This window comes from Palaemon carinicauda, chromosome 32 (genome assembly GCF_036898095.1).
Source record: "Palaemon carinicauda isolate YSFRI2023 chromosome 32, ASM3689809v2, whole genome shotgun sequence".
Lineage (NCBI taxonomy): Eukaryota > Metazoa > Arthropoda > Malacostraca > Decapoda > Palaemonidae > Palaemon > Palaemon carinicauda.
In genome coordinates, this window is record NC_090756.1 from 77226299 (window position 1) to 77246401 (window position 20103).

General features: G+C 48.0%; 1 protein-coding gene across 4 annotated transcripts in view; it reads left to right on the plus strand.

The window, feature by feature from the left end:
* LOC137625393 (coiled-coil and C2 domain-containing protein 2A-like) overlaps positions 1–20103 on the plus strand; it is a 256721-nt gene that overhangs the window by 13712 nt on the left and 222906 nt on the right. For 3 of the 4 annotated variants that reach the window (XR_011040859.1, XM_068356263.1, XM_068356264.1), the window contains exon 2: positions 5050–5145. Coding sequence is in view for 3 of the 4 variants with exons in the window: in XM_068356263.1 (XP_068212364.1) it covers positions 5050–5145 (96 nt within the window). In the remaining variant the exon portion in view is untranslated. The remainder of the gene's footprint in view (positions 1–5049; positions 5146–20103) is intronic. The other variant, XM_068356265.1, reaches the window with a different exon arrangement.

Genomic DNA, 20103 nt, shown 5'->3' on the forward strand with positions numbered 1-20103 from the left:
ATAGAATTTCTGAGCTAGACGGCAATGGAGTTATGCGGCTGCTTACAGCTCCCGCCCCTTGCCGTCGTGTCTGTAGGATGACGGTTTACAAGGATAAGGATTTTGAAACTTGCCCCAAGAGTTTTGACCTCTCACAAGGGAGAATCTATTTGTTATGCCTGCACAGCAACAGCCCAGCCTTCCTCGCCATCTGGTGTGCGAACTTCTACGTGCATAAGGGAGAGGAAGGCTGCTCGGCTAATCTGCTACGGGGGAAAGGATGAGCAGGAGTGTTGTTCTGCAGAATGTGTTCGTTCGCAGAGACTCATCTTAGTTTTGCAGACGAGGCTTGCACAGTCGCCCACCCAACCACCTAGCAAGGTGGGCAAGCGAGCACCTCTGCCTGACTGAGCGCCATGCTCACCTCAGCAAGTTTGCTACTGTATATCATATTCGCCAGCGCACCAAGTTTGAACTGGCGCAGGTGACGAGACAGCAAGTACAGGTGGGTACCCACCTTACCTGCTGGCACTAACATAAGTGCGCGCGCCTCTCCAGTACTCTCCCCATTTAGGGGGACAGTGATCTCACTCTCAGAGTAATGCAGCCTCTGCAGCATTTGCCATTCCAGCTTTCCACTCTACTTTGGTAGGTGGTGAGAGCACCAGAGCGCGTGATCAACAGGCTGACCGCGCCCACTTCCCCAGAGAAGCAGAGCATGGAGAAGGGCTCAACGGCATGCTCAGCCTTTCCTAGGCAATCCTCCTAAGCCCAGGAAACACTAATGGCACCTCTTCGAGTGCCATTACCTTATCGAAGGATACACCATGGTTTGCCGACCTGGTGCAGGCGGTCTCAAGACCAACGCACAAACCTTCAGTAGTATCCCCCTTGAGTACTCCGACTATTCCACTGGATGTTTTGAGTTGCCCTGCCTTTCATCCTCTCAGCGGTCTTCCAGGTACCAGAGATACCATAAGTACCTGAGCACCAAGGCCTTCAACACCAGTCGTGACCCTGAGGGGAAAGTCTGGGCATCATACCGCAGTAGAGGGAGTGTAGTCACCAAGCAGCCACTCCTCCTGTAGGAACTCTATTCATCCCAGGACCATGATGCAGAGGCTATGGCACTATCCAAGACTAGAGAACAATGGTTTGATTTTGTAGTGTCCTTCTCTTAGAAGAGCTGCTATGAAAGAGTCTCTTCTCTCCTTACCAAGAGGAAAGTAGCCACTGAACAATTACAGTGCAGTAGTTAACCCCTTGAGTGAAGGAGAATTGTTAGGTAATCTCAGTGTTGTCAGTTGTATGAGGAAAGAGGAGAATGTGGAAAGAGTAGGCCTGACTATTTGGTGTGTGTGTAGGCAAAGGAAAAATGAGCCGAAACTAGAGGGAGGGATTCAATATAGTACTCTCTGGCCAGTCAAAGGTCCTAATAACTCTCTAACAGTAGTATCTCAATGGGTGGCTGGTGCCCTCACCAACATTCTACCTAGAATTCTAGGCGTAGGAGCACAATTGCCACAATTCATGCACCAGTTCCTCATCAATTTCATACGCTTAATTTTTCACCACCAGAACCAAATCCCACTCGCAAGTCACCTGCGCATGTAAGCGGGTACCAGAGGTATCTTGATACGAAGGTGGCGAAGGCTGATGACTGTAAATCTGTCACAATGTGGGAACGATTGGGATCATCCCAATTAAGAACAGCAAGAGGCATAGGAAGCCAGGCATATTACGCCTCCTCCAGGAGACAACCTTCACCCAAGGATAAGCAAAAGATTAAGGTCTCTGAGAGAAGTCTCATTTGTAGACCACTATAGATTGCTGCTCATTGAGAGAGTAGACACCACCACTGCTCTGCCTCCAGAGCCAGTTGCTGCTCCCATTGAATCTCTTCAGGCTTCACAGTCTGTGAAGGCTCCTCAGAAGGAGGCCTCTAGTATCCTAGCTCCTTTCACTTTTAAGCCCCAAGGGTGGAAGGATTCGAGTTCCCTCCTTAAGAACTGGGAATCCAAGATTGTGGATGATCCAGTTCTTCAGAAGAAAGTTCAGGAGGCAGTTGTTGCCTTGATGGCTCTCTTGGCCCAGGAGCCTCTTCCTAGGCCTTGGTCCCTTGCTAGGGCACACGATAATGACCCTGACGCAACTCAGGCCCTGCCAGGCTGGATCCATAAGTTATTAAAGTCTGGGACTTGGACTCTGATAGCTCTGAAGGTGTACTGCCAGCTCCTGCTAGCCCTAAAGCTTCAGCCAATGAGCAAAGGAAGTCTCATATCTCCTTTCTGCTGGTCTTATATCTGGACAGTTTTGAATTTTCTGCCGTGACGTCAGGGACGTAAGCTATACTGTATATATAACTACCAGGTAAGTATGTTCAAAAATTTATTTTATAATGAAAATACCATTTTAAATATTTTTCATAGCATTCACAAGGTATAAAATTAGCTATGTTATAATTTTTAAGCTGAACACATCATTGGAATTGCTAAGGACCTCATCCTAGAGAAATGGAAAAAGTTGAGTCATGGCTCCCTCCTCCATAAGCTGTTACCTCACGTCCTTCCTCTTTGGCATTGATCACACTGAAAACATTCCCTGTGCAAACCCCAGTCATTCACTAGAGTGATTGTTGTGAAGTAACAAATTTATTTAAAAATTATAAAAAAGTAAAAAAAAACTTAAAGGAAAACCATGAGAAGTAAAAGTAAAAGAGTGACCATTAACATAGCCAAAAATTATTTAATATTTATTTAAAGAAATAAAAAGCCTGATAAGATTTTTAAAGTTAAAAATGTTCATCTTGAGGTTGTAAGAACAACCTTCGAGAAACTCTTCAAGTGGCGTATTGTTCTTTTTTTAAATAAAACATGCGGTAAGTATCCCTTTGACTTGTTTGATAATCCCATCAATAAACCAATTGGTATCGAGGCATTAATTCAGTCATACATTTTGTCCCAAAAAGCAGAATCCTGTGTTTGTCTTCCATCCAAGTCAAAAAGAAGAAACTGTTCCCCTGAAGACATGTTTACCAGAATATACTGTTGATATTCTGGTGAACACGTCTTTGCTCTCTGGTAATTAATGATAACTACCACAGTCTTATTTACAAAACCTTCGTAGCTGCTTTTTGTCTTGGCGCTAAGATCTTCCACAAAGCAGTTGCATCCCTAAGATTTCACGCCAGTAGGTTAGCCAGCATCTCCTCTCTCAGAGGGAATTTTCACACCCAGTGGCAAAACGCATATCGAGATACTTCAGGAGGTCCTCCATCGCTGTCTACCGGGTAAAGTGGCCAAGCTTTTGTGGTTGGTGTCGTGGAAGAAGTGTCTCTCCACTCGGAGCCAGTATATCTCTGATCGTCAAGTTTTTTTATATCTCCGAGAGGAAAAACTCTGCTCAGTCTATGTGGTGAAAGGCTACTACTCAGCCTTAAGCCAAGTCTTTAGGCTGAAAGGGGTTGATATTTCCTCTTCGGTAGAATTATCCATGCTCTCACAGAGTTTTGAGCTGACTCGCTCTCAGCCAGAAATGAGACCACCTACATGAAACGTAGCCAAAGTTCTACTTTCTTTGAAAGGAGCTCTTTACCAGCTGTTGAATCAAGTTACAGATTGAGACTTGACTCTTAAGATGGTTTTCCTTCACTCACTCACCTCTACAAAGAAGGTTAGTGAGTTGCATGGTCTCCCCTATGACATCACCCATTCAAGGGAACAGGGGCAAGTGAGACTAAGCCTCGTCCCTGAGTTTATGGCTAAGACTCCAAGTCTCTGTTGCTGACTTTAGGTTTGTACCCTTTTAGATTTTGAGTGCTCAGGGAAGTAACCAATGATTCTAATCAACTGTTACCATGTCCGTTGTGAGCACTAAGCTGCTGTATAAAACAAACGAAAAGAGCTTGCCGTCAGATTAAGCATCTGCTTGTCAGCACAGGCAGGGTCGAAAGGAGAATTACTAAGAACCCTGTCTCCTCTTGGGTCAGAGCTTATAACGTCAGGGGCAACGTCTCTGGTGTACAGAGGGAATTTCTCTGTGGTGCATGTGTTGCAAGTGGGCGTGGGGAAGACATAACCAACCGGACCTTAGATACATTTACTCGAGGCCTTTTGGTGGCCGCTCAAAAAGTGGTATAGCTGACTAAGCTCCCTTTCAGTACTATTAGCACTCGGTCAAGGACAGAAGTTACAACTGGGTTAGTCTGGGATGAATGTAAATGAATGACGAGCCTTCTCTTTCTTCATCTTCCCCTCTCTTGGGGCACAGCATCTGAAGATTCTACAAGCTGGCTTCTGTTTGACTTAAGATAAGCCCCATTTTATCATTTAGTTGCCTGAATATATAGTTTATTATTCTGTTATGTCCTTAACCTCCTAGCGAGGAGGAGTTCGTTTTTGTCTGGATCTCAGTCTGTATTAGTGTCATATCCACTCTTTATACTTACCGGTAGCTAAATAAAGTCACAGTGCGAGTTTCCACCCACTTACTGTGGTTACACAGGCCATCATCCCTCTGGCATTAACAGACCTATAGTTCAGAAGGCGTAAGGATACTCTTCCCACGCTCTCTAGAGGTCAGATTTGTTATCTTGGGCAAAGTTCTTCTGCTAGTTGAAAAGGACCCCCCCCCCTCCACCTTAGGGTAAACCTCCTATGTAAAGAAAGAAGATTTATAATGACTAATTTGGAAGCAATTCGTATTTTTCTAAACTGTTTTTCTTTATACTTACTTGTCCCACCATTACCTTGCCTTAAAGTCTTGCCTGCAATCAAAAGTGAGCTCAGTTGTGGAGGGTCATTGGCATCTCGCTTAAAAGTTTTTATGGCTAAACTAGCTTGCACTGAATCATCTCTCCTACGTAAAGAACTGAGGTTTGTACAGTTAAGAAAACTACAAATTACTTCCAAATTTGTCATACTTATTGAAAATTTTTAAATATTTTAAAAAGAAATAGCCATTAATCTAGTAGAGGTATAGATTCCTACACTATACAGTACTGTGCTTACCTATGATTGTTTTTACCTGATTAATTTGTAGAATTAGTAATAATTCAATTTTTTTTGTCAGAAGATGGCCTCAGAACATAGGGACGTTGAACGTCAAGATTTGGGAGAACCTTCAAGATTTGTCCCTGGTGTGTCTGGAGTACAAATCATCACGAAGGTAAGTTGAGGTGTTATTTTGTTATTAGGTTTGTACTGTAAAAGAGAGTGTTGGTTATATTGACTCAACTAGTTTTGATACAGCAGAAAATTAAAGATCAAGATATGTTATGCACATAAAAGGGATTTTGACGAAGGAAAAATCTATTTCTGGGCGAGAGACCTGTGCCGCCCAGTGAAATACTCCTATAGCACTATTTCTAAGGAATATAACTGCTATATATTACCAGAGAAAAAAAGCATAGGAATGCCAGGTTGAACCCAGCTCGCTCACCTATATAAGGTGTCGGTATAAAATACTGGGGCGTGATAATTCACAACCAGAGGTCTCGCACTATTTAGATATCTCCTCTTCAAAATCCCCGCCACAGCGAGGTGCCGATCAACACTACTACCACTAACCCAACCCACGCCAGTGACGTCACTCCTCATAGCACCCAAGGTTTGGGGCCCATGTTGGGAGGGAAGTCAAGGGAGGGTTCACTGGGCGGCACAGGTCTCTCGCCCAGAAATAGATTTTTCCTTCGTCAAAATCCCTTTTCTGGGCTCCGACCTGTGCTGCCCAGTGAAATAGTACCAGAGAAATGGTCCCAAATCTTGGAACAATACCTGAGGAAGTAAAATAAAATCCAAAATAACAGGTAAGAGGATAGCAAGACATAGTTGATTAAGGTTCACTATGTTCAGGAGGAATCACATTCCCTGCTGCCACTGTAGCAAATATAAGGCTTCCAGAGGTTTTAAGCAGTGGCGTTTAAATACTGTTGGAGACTTCCGGCCTGTATATTTAGTAAGTCCAGTGAAGTTCATAGTAATTAACTGAGGTAGCTACAGCTCATATATCATGGACATGAGGGAGTGATGTGGGAATGATTCTAGGTAGCCCGTTAATGAAATGCAGAATCTTCTGTCTGAGTCCTTTCAGGATGATGGTTCTTCACCTTCTCTAATGGGTAAGGGCCCCGAGGACTGAACGGGAGATATGTTTAAGTAGGCTTCCAGAGTGTTTACTGGACATAAAGATGGGTCCTGCGGAAGTGGGACAATCTTCCAGGGGAACCGTCTGTCCTGGGGGTCCTCATTTTCGCTAAAAATCTTTTGTCAGGGGAAAGGAGTACTTCCCCTGACGAGAGAAATTCAATATGACCTGGATCTCTAGACAAGGCTGAAAGTTCCGATATTCTGGCGCCAGACGTCAGGTTCATTAAGAACAAGGATTTCCTAACCAATGGAATATAATGGCAAGTCTCGTTAAGAGTGTCTGAAGCCAACTTAAGTACGTCATTCAGAAACCAGGAAACTGAGCTAGGGTGAGTTGATGGTTTCAATCTGGCGCAGGTTCTCGGGATGGATGAGAAGTATGAATCTGTAAGGGCAATATTAAAGCCAATTGTAAAACCTTCAAGGCTGACTTAATTTGTGGTAATAGTACAAGTCGCTAAGTCTGATTCAAATAAAATTCTGAAGAAGGTTACTGTCAGATTCATAGTCATCGTCTCAACCTTTGAGTCCCTTAAAAACTGGCAAGTTTCATAACAGCCGAATCATACTGTCGAAGGGTGGATCCCCTCTTATCTGATTCTAAAAATAACGTATTTGAGGATCAATATCTGCACCTCTTGAGCTGCAAATTTCATAAAGTCCAGAAAGGTAGGGCATTCTGAATTTGAGGAAGCTAACACACAGCGAGTTGTACTGCTTGTGTTAGTATTGGATTGGGGATCTGTCGAGGTGGAGACCCAGTTCCACCAGAAGGGGAAACCCGTTGTTCTTTGGCCAGATGGGGGCTACTAGAGCAACTTGGCCTTTGAAAGTCCTGAGCTTGTTTAACAGTTTCATCGACAGATTTATTGGTGGGAATAGGTAAATTCTCTCCCAAGTGTTCCAGACTAATGATATTGCGTCTGTGGCGTAAGCCCGAGGATCCGGGCTGGGAGCTACGTAGCACTCTAGTTTGTAGTTGGACTTTGTTGCAAACAGATCTATCTGGAGATCCGGAACCTGAGAAAGAATCCAACTGAAGGACACTGGGTCTAGTGACCACTCCGACTCCAGCGGAGTTGTCCTCGAAAGTGCGTCCGCCACTATCTATCTAGAAGAAACCTGATATGTTGGTTTTTGGCTGGAGCCGGTTGCTTAAGGTCAAAAATACCGCCATGGCCTCTAAAACATTGATATGAAGTTGGCGGAATATTGTCGACCATAGTCCCAGGACTTTCTTGTACTGAGAGTATCCCCCCCCCCCGCCTGTTAGGGAGGCGTCTGTGTAAATGACGAGCTTGGGGGTGGATATTGTAAGGAAACGGATTTGCCAGATTTTGACCTTTGTCCATGGTTGAAGTCTTTTCTTCAGAATTGGTTGGAGTCGAGCCCTTTGTCTCGATATTACTCGTTTTCCTGGAGCACCATACTCGGCTTATATCTTTCAGTCTGGCCTTCAGTAGTATATCTGTTACTGAGGCAAACTGGAGGGCACCCAGGATTCTCTCTTGATTTCTTCTGGAAGACAATTTGTCTTTGAGAAAACGTATTGTGTTTTGCTATATCGTTCCTCTTGGCTGTTGGGAGACAGAGTGTGGGAGCATAGAACCCATTGAATCCTAACCATTGAAACTTGTCCTCGGGACCAAACGAGATTTCTCGAAGTTGATTTGGAACCAAAACTGTTGTAAGAGATTATCACTCTGTAGTTGCTGTGAGGCAGTTTGCCTAGTTGAAGCCTAGAAACGGACGAAAATGCCTTGCTTTCGGAACATGATAGCAAACGTCTGCAAGATCCATAGAGGAGGTGACGGCCCCACAGAGAAGCAAGGTCCGCACCTGAGAGATGGTCAGCATGTGAAACTTGTCGCATTAAATGTAAGAATTCAGAAGCGACAGGTCTAGGATTACTCTTCGCTATTCTGAGTCTTTCTTTGGCCCGCTGAACAAGTGATCCTGAAATTACAAACGATTTACTTTCTTTATTGCTTCCTTTTGCAATAAATCGTTTTCATATAAGACTAGCTCTTCCGTTGGATGTTGATGAAAACTGGTTGGTGGAGGGGGCCTTTCTATCCAACTCCACCCCAGACCTTTGGAAATTATACTGAAAGCCCAAATGTTGAGCGTTCAACGGTTCCGGAAGATGTAAAGTCCTACCCCTACCTGAGAACTCCCAATGATTTGCTGCGGATTTACCTCCTCGGCCTCGAGAGTAGCTGTTGCGAAAAGTTCCTCTCAAGCTAGCGCCTCTGGGGCGCTGGTAACCCTGGAAAGCACCCTGAGTTTCAAAGGTGGGCCTAAGGGCTGGGGAAGTAGCATAGGAGGTAGTTGCTACTTGGGACTGAGGAACCAGCACGTATTGCTGTTGGGGTTGACCCTTCGAAGTGAAAGGTTGACTCCCTTGTGCCACCGGGATGGTTTGAACCACCTGTTGGGACCGCCGGTTTGGAAGGAATGGAAAGATCTCAGACTCTTTCTACCTCGAGATTGGTTGCTGGCCGGTTCGAACTTGTGCTTGGGGACTAAGCCCATCGAACCTTGAGGCTCTGATTAACCCTAGCAGCTCCAGACTGGGGCTTTAATGAGCTTGTTAGGCTCATGTCTGAGTTGATCGGCACCTCGCTGTGGCGGGGATTTTGAAGAGGAGATATCTAAATAGTGCGAGACCTCTGGTTGTGAATTATCACGCCCCAGTATTTTATACCGACACCTTATATAGGTGAGCGAGCTGGGTTCAACCTGGCATTCCTATGCTTTTTTTCTCTGGTAATATATAGCAGTTATATTCCTTAGAAATAGTGCTCTAGGAGTATTTCACTGGGCGGCACAGGTCGGAGCCCAGAAAAGCAGAAGAATTATTTTCAACCTTAAAGAATAGTTGTTCTTACACATATATAAGCCTTTCGTCCTTTGTAAAAGAGAAGGAGAGGCCGTTAAAATCGTTAACAACAGGTGGTGGATGCAGGCTAGTAGCCCACCTATCAAAGACATGTCATTTTTGTCTTTGCCCACAACTGGTATGAACCTGTTATGCTGCCATAAGATGCCAGAGTCTTCTCATGCATCATTCTTGGCAACAACCTTGACATGCCGAAAGGACTGGTTAGCATTTTTACGCCCTTGGCTTGCTCAGGAGTACTGTTTGTTCCGTAACTGAAATACAAACCACGCTATTTACATAGGGTAATTACTTCGGCGTAGCTGAATGACGAGCCATAAGAATTTTAACGAGGTTTACTACCCCACCGCTAGTTAGCAGGGGGTAGGGAGGGGTAGCTTGCTACCCCTCCCCCTTCACACACACAGTGAGTGCTTCAATTTGCTTTTGGCTCGGAGAGACGACAGACGTGTCTGCGCTCTCCTTCGTTTTGACTGCCATAATCTGTTCTGCTTTTTCTTTCAGAGTGTGTTTGAAGTTGGCCTCTATTCTTTTAATATGCGTACGTGCCCTGGACAACCCGGCCGCCCTTCTAGTACCTTTGTGTCGGCCACGGACACCGATCCTCACTCCTTATGTCCTCAATGTAGGGGCCAACGGTGTGATAGGTCTAACGTATGTATTGAGTGTAGGAAGTGGTCTACCTCCCAGTGGGAGAGGTTTGCCCGTCTCCTCAAGAAGAAGGCTAAGGGGGATATTTCTCCTTCAAAAGGTTTCTCTGAAGAGAGAAAGTTCCAAGGCTTCTTCTTCCGTAGCCCTTTCCTCCTCCGAAGCTCCCACTCGATCGGTTTCTCCCGGGAGGCCGGCGAGTGGTAGCGTAGACCGTGTTTCTGTTCACCGATCCCGGGGTGCGGGAGAGGTAGTAGCCTCCCATAGCGAGGCAGCTGCCCCTCCTCCCCCGGAGGAGGATATTGTTTCTCATTTACCTTTAAATAATTCTGATTTATTGCAGCTTTGGGCTTCCTTGGGGCTTCAGGGTTCGCCCTCCAGGGAAGCCCTGTTTGATATGATCAAACTTGGTGCAGCTGTCAAACAATCGCCAACAACAGCAGGGATAGATCCTCTGTCTGTGGTTGACGTTGTTGTGACGGAGGCATCGAGTGTTTCTGTTCAAACACCCGTGCCTGTTGCTGTTGCCGAGGTAGCTGAAGGCTTAGGTTCCCCCTCCGAAAATCCTTCGAGGGAGGAACTAAGTCCTACGGTCTCTCCTGCAAGTGTTTCTCCCCCTCGGGGGAGTTCACTAACAGAGACTCCTCTGCGGAGGCCCTACGAAGGTCAGAGTGCTGATCCAACGGCCCCTCGTGGGCGTATAAGGCGGAAGGCTCGTCCTCCCCTTCGCCTTAGAGGCCATCCTTCTCCTCACAAGGGAGTTAGGAGGCGCCTCTTCGGCTCGTCATCCCCGCAGTTCTCTGCGGAGGAGACAACTCGCCGTTCACCGTTCCTGCCAGCTACCACCTTAGACCTCTCCAGAGATCGTTTGCGATCCCCGTCGTAGGATGGTCGTCCTTCGGGACTCTGTATCCAGTCACCCTCCAGACATGCTGACCTGCCGTCACCCTTCAAGGATAACGTACGTTACGTGCCGTCTAATCCTGTCATTGCACAGGCTCCGGTCCCTTCGGGGCAAAAGGGTAACGATTGCAAAACTGCGCATCAAACCCTTGCGCGCCAGGTTATACCTGCGCGCCCTTCTGCTGTTGCTGCTGATCCTGATTTAGCGCCACTGCGCTCACCTGCGCGCAAATGTTCCAGTTACGCGCCAGGGTTCCCCTGTGCGCCCACAACATTCTTCGGCGCGCCCGCGCCCATCAGCAGTTCCTGAGTTAGCGTGCCCTCGCCCACCTGCGCACACGCGCTCGCCTGCGCACAAGCGCCCGGCAGTTCCTGATCAATGCGAGGCACTTAAGTTAGCGCACAGGCACTCGCAGGTGCCTCTAGACCCCCAGCACTCTTATACTACCAAGAGTGATGCGCGCCAACCTCGCGCAGTTCCTGTCATAGTGCACACGCGCTCACCAACGCACCAGCACGCTTCTACATCTCAGCGTGCAGTCCAGGAGGTTCCTAAGCTAGCGCACGGGCGCTCACGGGTTCCCCTGGACTCTCTTCTAACTGCGCGCAATGTTCCAGTGTCACGCGAGGTTCCAGCTGCGCGCTATGCACGCCCAACCCAACAGCGCACACCCACGCGTTCATTTCCTGCTGCGCGCCCATTGCAACAGCGCACATCTGTGCGCCCACCTCCTGATGCGCGCCCGGCTATCTCACGATCGCCCAAGGCACCTGCGCATCCTGTTCGCCCGGCTATCTCGCGATCGCCTAAGACGACTGCGCAACCTGCGCACCGCTTGCCTGCGCGCCAGCGCGCAAACTCGCCCTCGCGCTATCACCAGGCTGTGCAATCACGCCCACACCCTGTCGTGACAGATACGTGCCAGCGTACTGCTGCACACTCGCGCCCATCAATAGCACATCAATCTACTGCGCGCCCTCGCATCCAGCCTTCAACCCCGCCTTGTAAGCCAGCTCCTGTGCGCCACACGTCATCGCCATCTACGCACGCCCGTGCCCTTTCCTGCGCGCTTACTCGCCCTCAGCCTCGCACGCCCACGCTCACGCGCGAGCATCCTGCTGCGCACGATTCCTTCACGCGCGACCCAGAACAGGGCTCATCACGCAACTACCAGCGTGATCGGCGCCCCGATCGCCAACGCGATCACGCTCGAGTTACAATAGGGGTACAGGCGGACAGGTCATCATCGCGTTCCCCTCCCCGTAAGCGCAGAGCAGCGCGCTCGCCGGAGGAGGGGAGGTTTCTTCCATTGCAGATTCTCAATAGGCGAACCCTCGTGTGTCGACTCCTCCAAGGGATCGAACGATCCCCTTCCCTCCAGAGGGAGTATCTGACAGCGCGACTGTCAGTCAGCAGCCCTGGTTTGGCACCATTGTCAGAGCGCTTATGCAGGCGATGAAGCCTGTGCTCTCTGACTTGGGTCACAAATCAGTGGCAGCTTCCTCCCCCCTGAAGAGGAAGAGAGGAGTCCCTTCCGTGGTAACTTCTCCAAGGACTATCCTGTCTCCTCGCAAGTCCTTACGTAAGGCTCCTACCCCTCCTCAGACTTTCTCTCCCTCCCCTGCGGATGAGTATTACCCATCCTCAGGAGAGTCGGAAGATCCGGTCCGTTCCCCCATCGCACCAATGGGGGAAACTCCGCCTCTTCCTGAGAAGTCTTCTCGTACAGAGGTGGGGAAAGTCTTACATCCATCATTGCTTGAGTCCTGTATCCCTCCTAGGAGGAAACCGAAGGACTCGAAGACTGTTCCCGAGTCTTCCGCAAGGACCAGACAGGAACCAGATAGACCTATGGAGAACGTCCGCGAGTCTCCCCAGGAAGAGCCTCTGCGGACAGGAGACTTCGCTGCCAGTCCGTCAGGAGGAGAGCACCAGGAGTCAGAACATGCGTTCTGGCAAGTCCTGACCCTCATGAGGAACCTCAATGGGATTCCAGACCCAGAGATTCCTCCTCGTGAGGGAAAGGATACGGTCCTGGACCGAATCTACGGCACCCAGAAACCCTCTAGGGCCAGTGCAGCTTTGCCCTGGTCTCAGGGGATGAAGAGTGCCAGAGACAAGGTCGAGGACCAGCTCTCTGAGCTTGCCTCCTCTAATAGATCCAGCGCCGGTAACAAGCTCCTCCCTCCTCCTCGAGTACATCAGAGGAGGTACTTTGAGATCCTAGAGGAGACTTGTTCGGGTCTTCCAGTACACCATTCTGCGGAAGAACTCACTGGGGGAGTCCCTCTTGAGAGACTCTCCAACCGAAAAGTGTCCTATTCGGCAACTGAGATCCTAAGCCAGGAGAAGGTTGCGAAGTGTGCCATGCAGGCAACTTCGTGGCTTGACATCTGGCTGGGACCTCTGGGCATCCTGGTACGTTCTGAGGATCTGTCCAAAGAAAGTACCAGGAAGGCACTGGAGACATTCGTACTCTCAGGCACGCGTACCATTGAGTTTCTGGCCCACCAAATCTCGAGCTTGTGGGCCAACATGATTCTCAAGCGTCGGGACGCAGTGGCTGAGAGGTTTCACCAGAAGGTCCCCAGTTCTGATGTTAGCAGGCTCAGACACTCTTCCGTTCTCGGTAAGAGCTTGTTTGAGCCAAAGGACGTGGAGCTAGCCGCTGAGAGGTGGAGGAAGTCCAATCAGGATTCCCTCATTCACAAGGCCCTGACATCGAGGCCTTACAAACCTCCAGCAGCCCAGCAGCCCCGTCCAGCTAAGAACACTAAGAAGACAACGACAGCGAAGCAGAAGTGTCTAAGCCCTTTCCTGCCAAGGGCAGAAGGGGCAAGAAGTCCTCCAGGGGAGGAGGTAAAAATCCTAGAGGGAACGGCCGAGGCCGTAAACACTGGGATGGGCAGTCCCCCTGCATGTCCACCAGTGGGGGGATGCCTACAAAGTTGCGCGACAAGGTGGCAGCAACTCGGGGCAGATACCTGGACGATTTCCGTAATCGATCAGGGTTATCGCGTCCCGTTCATCTCATGTCTACCTCCCCTGACAGCGAATCCAGTGTCATTGAGCTCCCTTACCATGGGATCGGTAAAGGGACAGGCCCTCCGGACAGAAGTCCAGACCATGTTGAAGAAGGACGCTCTCCAAGAGGTTGTGGACGGGTCCCAAGGCTTCTACAGTCGACTCTTTCTTGTGAGAAAGGCGTCTGCAGGCTGAAGACCAGTCATCGACCTCTTGACACTGAACGGGTTTGTCAAACAGACTCCGTTCAGTATGGAGACGGCAGACACGGTCAGGCTTGCAGTGAGACCACAAGATTTCATGTGTACACTGGACCTGAAGGATGCGTACTTCCAGATCCCAGTCCACCCGTCTTCAAGGAAGTACTTAAGATTTTGCCTAGACAACAAGATCTACCAGTTCAAGGTGCTGTGCTTCGGTCTCTCCACAGCACCTCAAGTGTTCACCAAGGTGTTCACCCTGATTTCATCATGGGCTCACAGGATCGGCATCCGTCTCCTCCGTTATCTGGACGACTGGCTGATCCTAGCAGACTCGAAGGCAACCTTTCTTCGCCACCAAGACAAGCTTCTCGAGCTTTTCCAAGATCTAGGGATCATGGTAAACCTCGAGAAGTCCTCTCTGCAGCCCCTCACAGAGACTGGTATATCTAGGCATGGTCATAGACACCAACCTCCACAAAGCCTTCCCATCAGACGACAGGATAGTAAGGCTGAGGAAGGTCGCGAGACCTTTCCTCACACGAGAAGAGCTTCCAGCCCAAACATGGTTACGTCTCCTCGGCCATCTCTCCTCCCTGGCCCGTCTAGTTCCCAACAGTCGCCTCAGAATGAGATCTCTCAAGTGGCGACTCAAGTCCCGGTGGAATCAAGGACACGATTCCCCGGACTCCCTGATCCCTATGGGACAGCCGGAACGGACGGACCTCCAGTGGTGGGTGGCAGACGAGAACCTACGGAAGGGAGTGGATCTTCTCGTCCTCCCCCCAGACTTGATGTTGTTTTTGGACGCATCAAAGAAAGGGTAGGGGGCCCACGTTCTGAACCACAGGACCTCAGGCCTGCGGTCAGAATCAGAAAAGTACCTTGACATAAACCTGCTAGAAATGAAAGCCGTATTCCTGGCTCTTCAGAAGTTCCACCAAGTCCTGGCGGGCCACTCTGTGGTAGTGATGAGCGACAACACCACAGTAGTGACTTATATCAACAAGCAGGGAGGTACATTTTCAGAACAGCTATCCCATCTTGCAGTAGAGATACGGAGATGGTCCGAAGTCCACTCGATCACACTAGCGGCTCGCTTCATTCCAGGCAAGAGGAATGTGCTCGCCGACAGTCTGAGCAGAGCGATACAGATAGTGAGTACCGAGTGGTCTTTGGATCGTCTAGTAGCCAACAAAGTCCTGACTTTGTGGGGTTCCCAACTGTGGATCTGTTCGCTACAGCGCTGAACAACAAGCTCCCGCTGTACTGCTCCCCAGTCCCGGACCCCAAGGCACTCTGGCAAGATGCCTTCCAACAACGGTGGGACAACATCGATGTGTACGCCTTTCCCCCGTTCTGTCTGATGAGGAGGGTACTCAACAAGACCAGAATATCGGTCAATCTTTCAATGACCCTCATAGCTCCGTTATGGCATCACGCAGAGTGGTTTCCGGACCTTCTGCAACTCCTTACAGAGCCTCCGAGAGAACTCCCTCCACGTCACGAGCTACTCAAACAACCACACTCCAACATCTTCCACAAAGCCGTAGCTTCGCTTTGACTTCACGCCTAGAGACTATCCAGCTTCTCCTAAAAGAGAGAGGATTTTTGCAACAAGTTGCAAACAGGATGTCTGGACACCTGCGCAAGTCATCCGCAGGGGTCTTCCAGGCGAAGTGGCGAGTTTTCTGTGGTTGGTGTCGTGGAAGGGGTATCTCTCCACTCAATGCCACTATTCCAGCAATAGCTGAGTTCCTCGTGTATTTGCGGGAGGAAATGCGGCTTTCAGTCTCGGCAGTGAAAGGCTATCGCTCAGCCTTAAGTCTTGCCTTCAGGCTCAAAGTAGTGGACATTTCTTCCTCGCTGGAACTTTCTCTTCTCATACGAAGCTATGAACTTACCTGCCCTCAGTCGGAAGTGAGACCTCCTCCTTGGAACGTGGTTCGAGTTCTCAGGTCTCTAAAGAGACCTCCCTACAAACCACTACGCCAGGCTTCAGATCGCCACCTTACTTGGAAGACAGTGTTCCTACTAGCTTTGGCCTCGGCCAAGCGAGTCAGCGAACTACATGGTCTCTCATACGACATCGCCCATTCAAGGGGATGGGGGGAGGTAACGTTCAGGTTCGTCCCTGAGTTTGTTGCCAAGACTCAGAATCCGGGAGTGCCGGACCCTCGGTTCGACTCTTTCCAGGTTTCGAGTCTCCGTTCTGTAACAGATGACCCAGACCATCTCCTACTTTGCCCAGTAAGGAGTCTGAGGTTGTATCTTAAAAGAACAGCTGCAGTTTGTCCCCAGGTTCAAGCCCTGTTCGTGAGCACTGGGAAAACAAAGAGAAGGGTCACCAGGAATACCATCTCAGCCTGGATTCGCAAGGTAATACACCTAGCCTTGAATCCTGACCCTTCTCCGTCACGTTGCCCTAGAGCACATGATGTTAGGGGCATAGCTACGTCCCTGGCCTTCAAGAAGAATTATTCAGTGACGTAGGTCCTGCAAGCTGGGGTGTGGAAGCGTCAGACCACCTTCACAGCCCACTACCTGCAAGACGTGACACACAGGAGGCTCGATACATTTTCTATCGGCCCTGTGGTGACTGCACAACAGCTGGTCTAAACCTCAGGCTCCTTAATGGACAAGTAGCAGAAGGTTGGGGGCATTTTTACCCGGTTTTAGTCTGCGTGAATGAAAAGGTATGTCTGGCCATTATTCTTTTCTTCATCCTCTCCTCCCTTGGAGAAAGCAGCATTCTGGGTTCTCTGCACAGCTGACCTCAAACCACTGCAGGTAAACCATGCTTCCTTGTGTTCCTAGTATTAAGTGTGATACTGTCACGTCCCCATACCCTGACGAGGTGGTATTGGGAGTGTCCTAGCCTAGATTTCCTTCTGAAGAACTCCAGGTCAACTTCCTAGGACGAGTCACTTTTCACCTTCGCACACACCTTACTTAGGCCGCAGGAGTTTTCACAACTGCTAGCGAGGAGCAGGGACTCCCTATTGACTGAGTACATAACACTCGAATACGGAGCCCCCGGGCAAGCCAAAGCCAGTATGGCAGGGACTTACCACCCTTCCTAAGGGTTGAGTCACCCTATGTAAATAGTGTGGTTTGTATTTCAGTTACGGAACAAATGACAAATTCGTAGATAATTTGTATTTTTCCTAACTATACAAACCTTAGCTATTTACACATATTTGCCCGCCAGCCCTGTCCCCCGGGATAAGACCTACCTCTAAGCAAAGTGAAGCACTCACTGTGTGTGTGGGGGGGGAGTGGTAGCAAGCTACCCCTCCTTACCCCCCTCCCTAACTAGCGGTGCGGTAGTAAACCCTCGTTAAAATTCTTATGGCTCGTCATTCAGCTACGCCGAAAGTAATTACCCTATGTAAATAGCTAAGGTTTGTATAGTTAGGAAAAATACAAATTATACGAATTTGTCATTTTGCACGTGCAAGATTCCCTGCACACGAACGATTGGTAAGCAGGTAAGCAGTAGCTCTTAGAAATCATGATCTCGAAAGCTAAAGGCCTCTCACATTTAGTCCTCATGATCTCTTTTAAGTGCCAGACCTTCACATTCCTAGATGGAACACATGTGGTCTCCTCATGATGTCACTAAGTGATCAGTCTCTGGTAGGCAGATCACCAGATTCCAACTCTTCTGGAGCTCAGTCACCTGCTCCCCCTTGTCTGCGGAAAAGATCACATCATAAGTCTGACCGTCATGATTGTTAAACACACCGAGACTGATCAAAGTCACAGAACTTCTCCTCTGGCCTAAGTAGTTCAGCGTCCAGTAACCCGTCCATTTGTGGAGAGTGTGCCTTCTTGGCAGGATTTTCCTATACACCATTGTGACAAGGGACAGTAGCAAGTGACTTCAAGGGCTAATTCTCAATGCTCCATGGGGCATCGAGAGTCTTCTCACTGAGGAAGTTTTTGCCACAGCCCCTCCTCCTCCAAGGATAGACATTTTGAGAGAGTACTCAGTGTCTCCTCGACCTTAGAGGACTTAGAGTGAAAGGCACCTCAACTTTAGAGCTGAAACGACCATCATCGATTCCATCTTCTGCTGCAGAGTATCATTCTGGTTCTGTCTTCAGTCTGGCTCACAAATACTCCAAAAGGAAGGAGTTACTCTCTCTAGTTCCTATTGAGTCCTCCTCCTGAGTAAGAGGAGAGGAGTCTCAGACGACCACTCTGCCCCTGATTGAGGCTGAAAATGAAAGTCCAAAGCTGGAGTCCATGTTCCTCAAGGTCATGGCCCTTATGAGGAAGTTTAATGAACTTGGATAGGCTGCCGGAGAACACATCTCGGCGGGATGACTGTGATTAATTAACGATTCGTCCCTCCTCAGGGTTTGAGACCCGTCAGTGACCTTCCGTGGTTGGTTCTTGCACAGAACACCATGGTCTGGGCAAATCACAAGTCCCCGAGCCTAAGAATTCACTCCATGCTAGTCATTCTACCAAGACCCTTCCTCCAGCCTTCTCTCAACAGAGATCTTATGTGCTGTAAGAAGTAGTACAGTCGCCTCTTCTGATTGATCCAGCAACAGCAGTTGTCATGAAAGGCACGACTTGAAACAGACTCGGCCACTGAGTCTACGGCCATGTAAACTGAGGCCATGGTCAGACTGCAAGCAACAACTTAGATAGACCACTGTTCTGGGGCAGTGGCTTATTTTGCTTCGTCTCAGGATTTGTCAAATCCAGAGACAAAGAAGGACACTGGCATCTTTTTAGGACTGAAGGCGGTCATCTACTTAGCAGATCAGGCGGATAGTCAGTGAGCCAACTCAGTACTGTACAGTGAGCCCTCGTTTATCGCGGTAGATAGTTTCCAGACCAGACCGCGATAGGTGAAAATCCGCGAAGTAGGGACACCATATTTACGTATTTATTTAACATGTATATTCAGACTTTTAAAACCTTCCCTTGTACGTAGTACTGTTAACAAACTACCCTTTAATGTACAGAACACTTAATGCATGTACTACAGTACCCTAAACTAAAACAGGCACAAATGTTAAAGGCGACTTTATATCATGCGTTTCCTAAACACGCCAAAAAGCACGATAAAAAATGGCAACCAATGTTTTGTTTACGTTTATCTCTGATCATAATGAAGAAACAAATGCATTTACACATCTGTGTATAGGTTAGTTTTTGCATCGATTATATTGATTATACAGTATGTTGATTTTGTTACAGTGAACCCTCGTTTATCGCGGTAGATAGGTTCCAGACGCGGCCGCGATAGGTGAAAATCCGCGAAGTAGTGACACCATATTTACCTATTTATTCAACATGTATATTCAGACTTTTAAAACCTTCCCTTGTACGTAGTACTGTTAACAAACTACCCTTTAATGTACAGAACACTTAATGCATGTACTACAGTACCCTAAACTAAAACAGGCACAAATATTAAAGGCGATTTTATATCATGCGTTTCCTAAACACGCTAAAAAGCGCGATAAAAAATGGCAACCAATGTTTTGTTTACGTTTATCTCTGATCATAATGAAGAAACAAACTGGAGGTAGAGCTTTGCTTATTACCCAGACATATTTCCCATACTTTTCCCTTAGAACTACATCACATCTTCCTACTTTATATATATATATATATATATATATATATATATATATATATATATATATATATATATATATGTGTGTATATATATATATAGTGGAACCTCTACACCCGAACGTATCTACATCCGAATTTTCCAACATCCGAAGTAAAATTCGAGCAAATTTTTGACTCTACACCCGAATTTTATTTCGACACACGAAGTAAGCAATTTTCGTCGTACCGGTTGTATCCGAATTTTTCGACACACGAAGTACAATTCGAACACTTCCTACTCTACACCCGAATTTTTTTTTCGACACCCGAAGTAAACAATGCGTAGTCGGTGCTCATAGCGCCTGATTTGTTTTTTATTTCCGCCAATAGAAGGCAGCACTTCAAACTCGGAGGGACCCTCAATTAGCGTGGCTTGGGTCAGTCCTCTGTTCTTTTTGGCTTTGTGTGGTTGTGCCATGTGCGTTCTGCTATTAATTGTGTTTTAATCGTGATTTTTTATGTTCATCCTTTTACGGTATTTTACGAAAATCATGGGTCCTAAAAGGCTTAGTTTCGCAAGTGGCAGTGGTAGTGGTGAGAAAAGGAATAAGGGAATGCTTTCTTTAGAAGTAAAGCAAGGAATTATTGAAAAGCATGAGCATGGCGTCCGTATGAGTGAACTTGCAATAAGTTCCGCGCAAATAAAAGAGGTGTTAG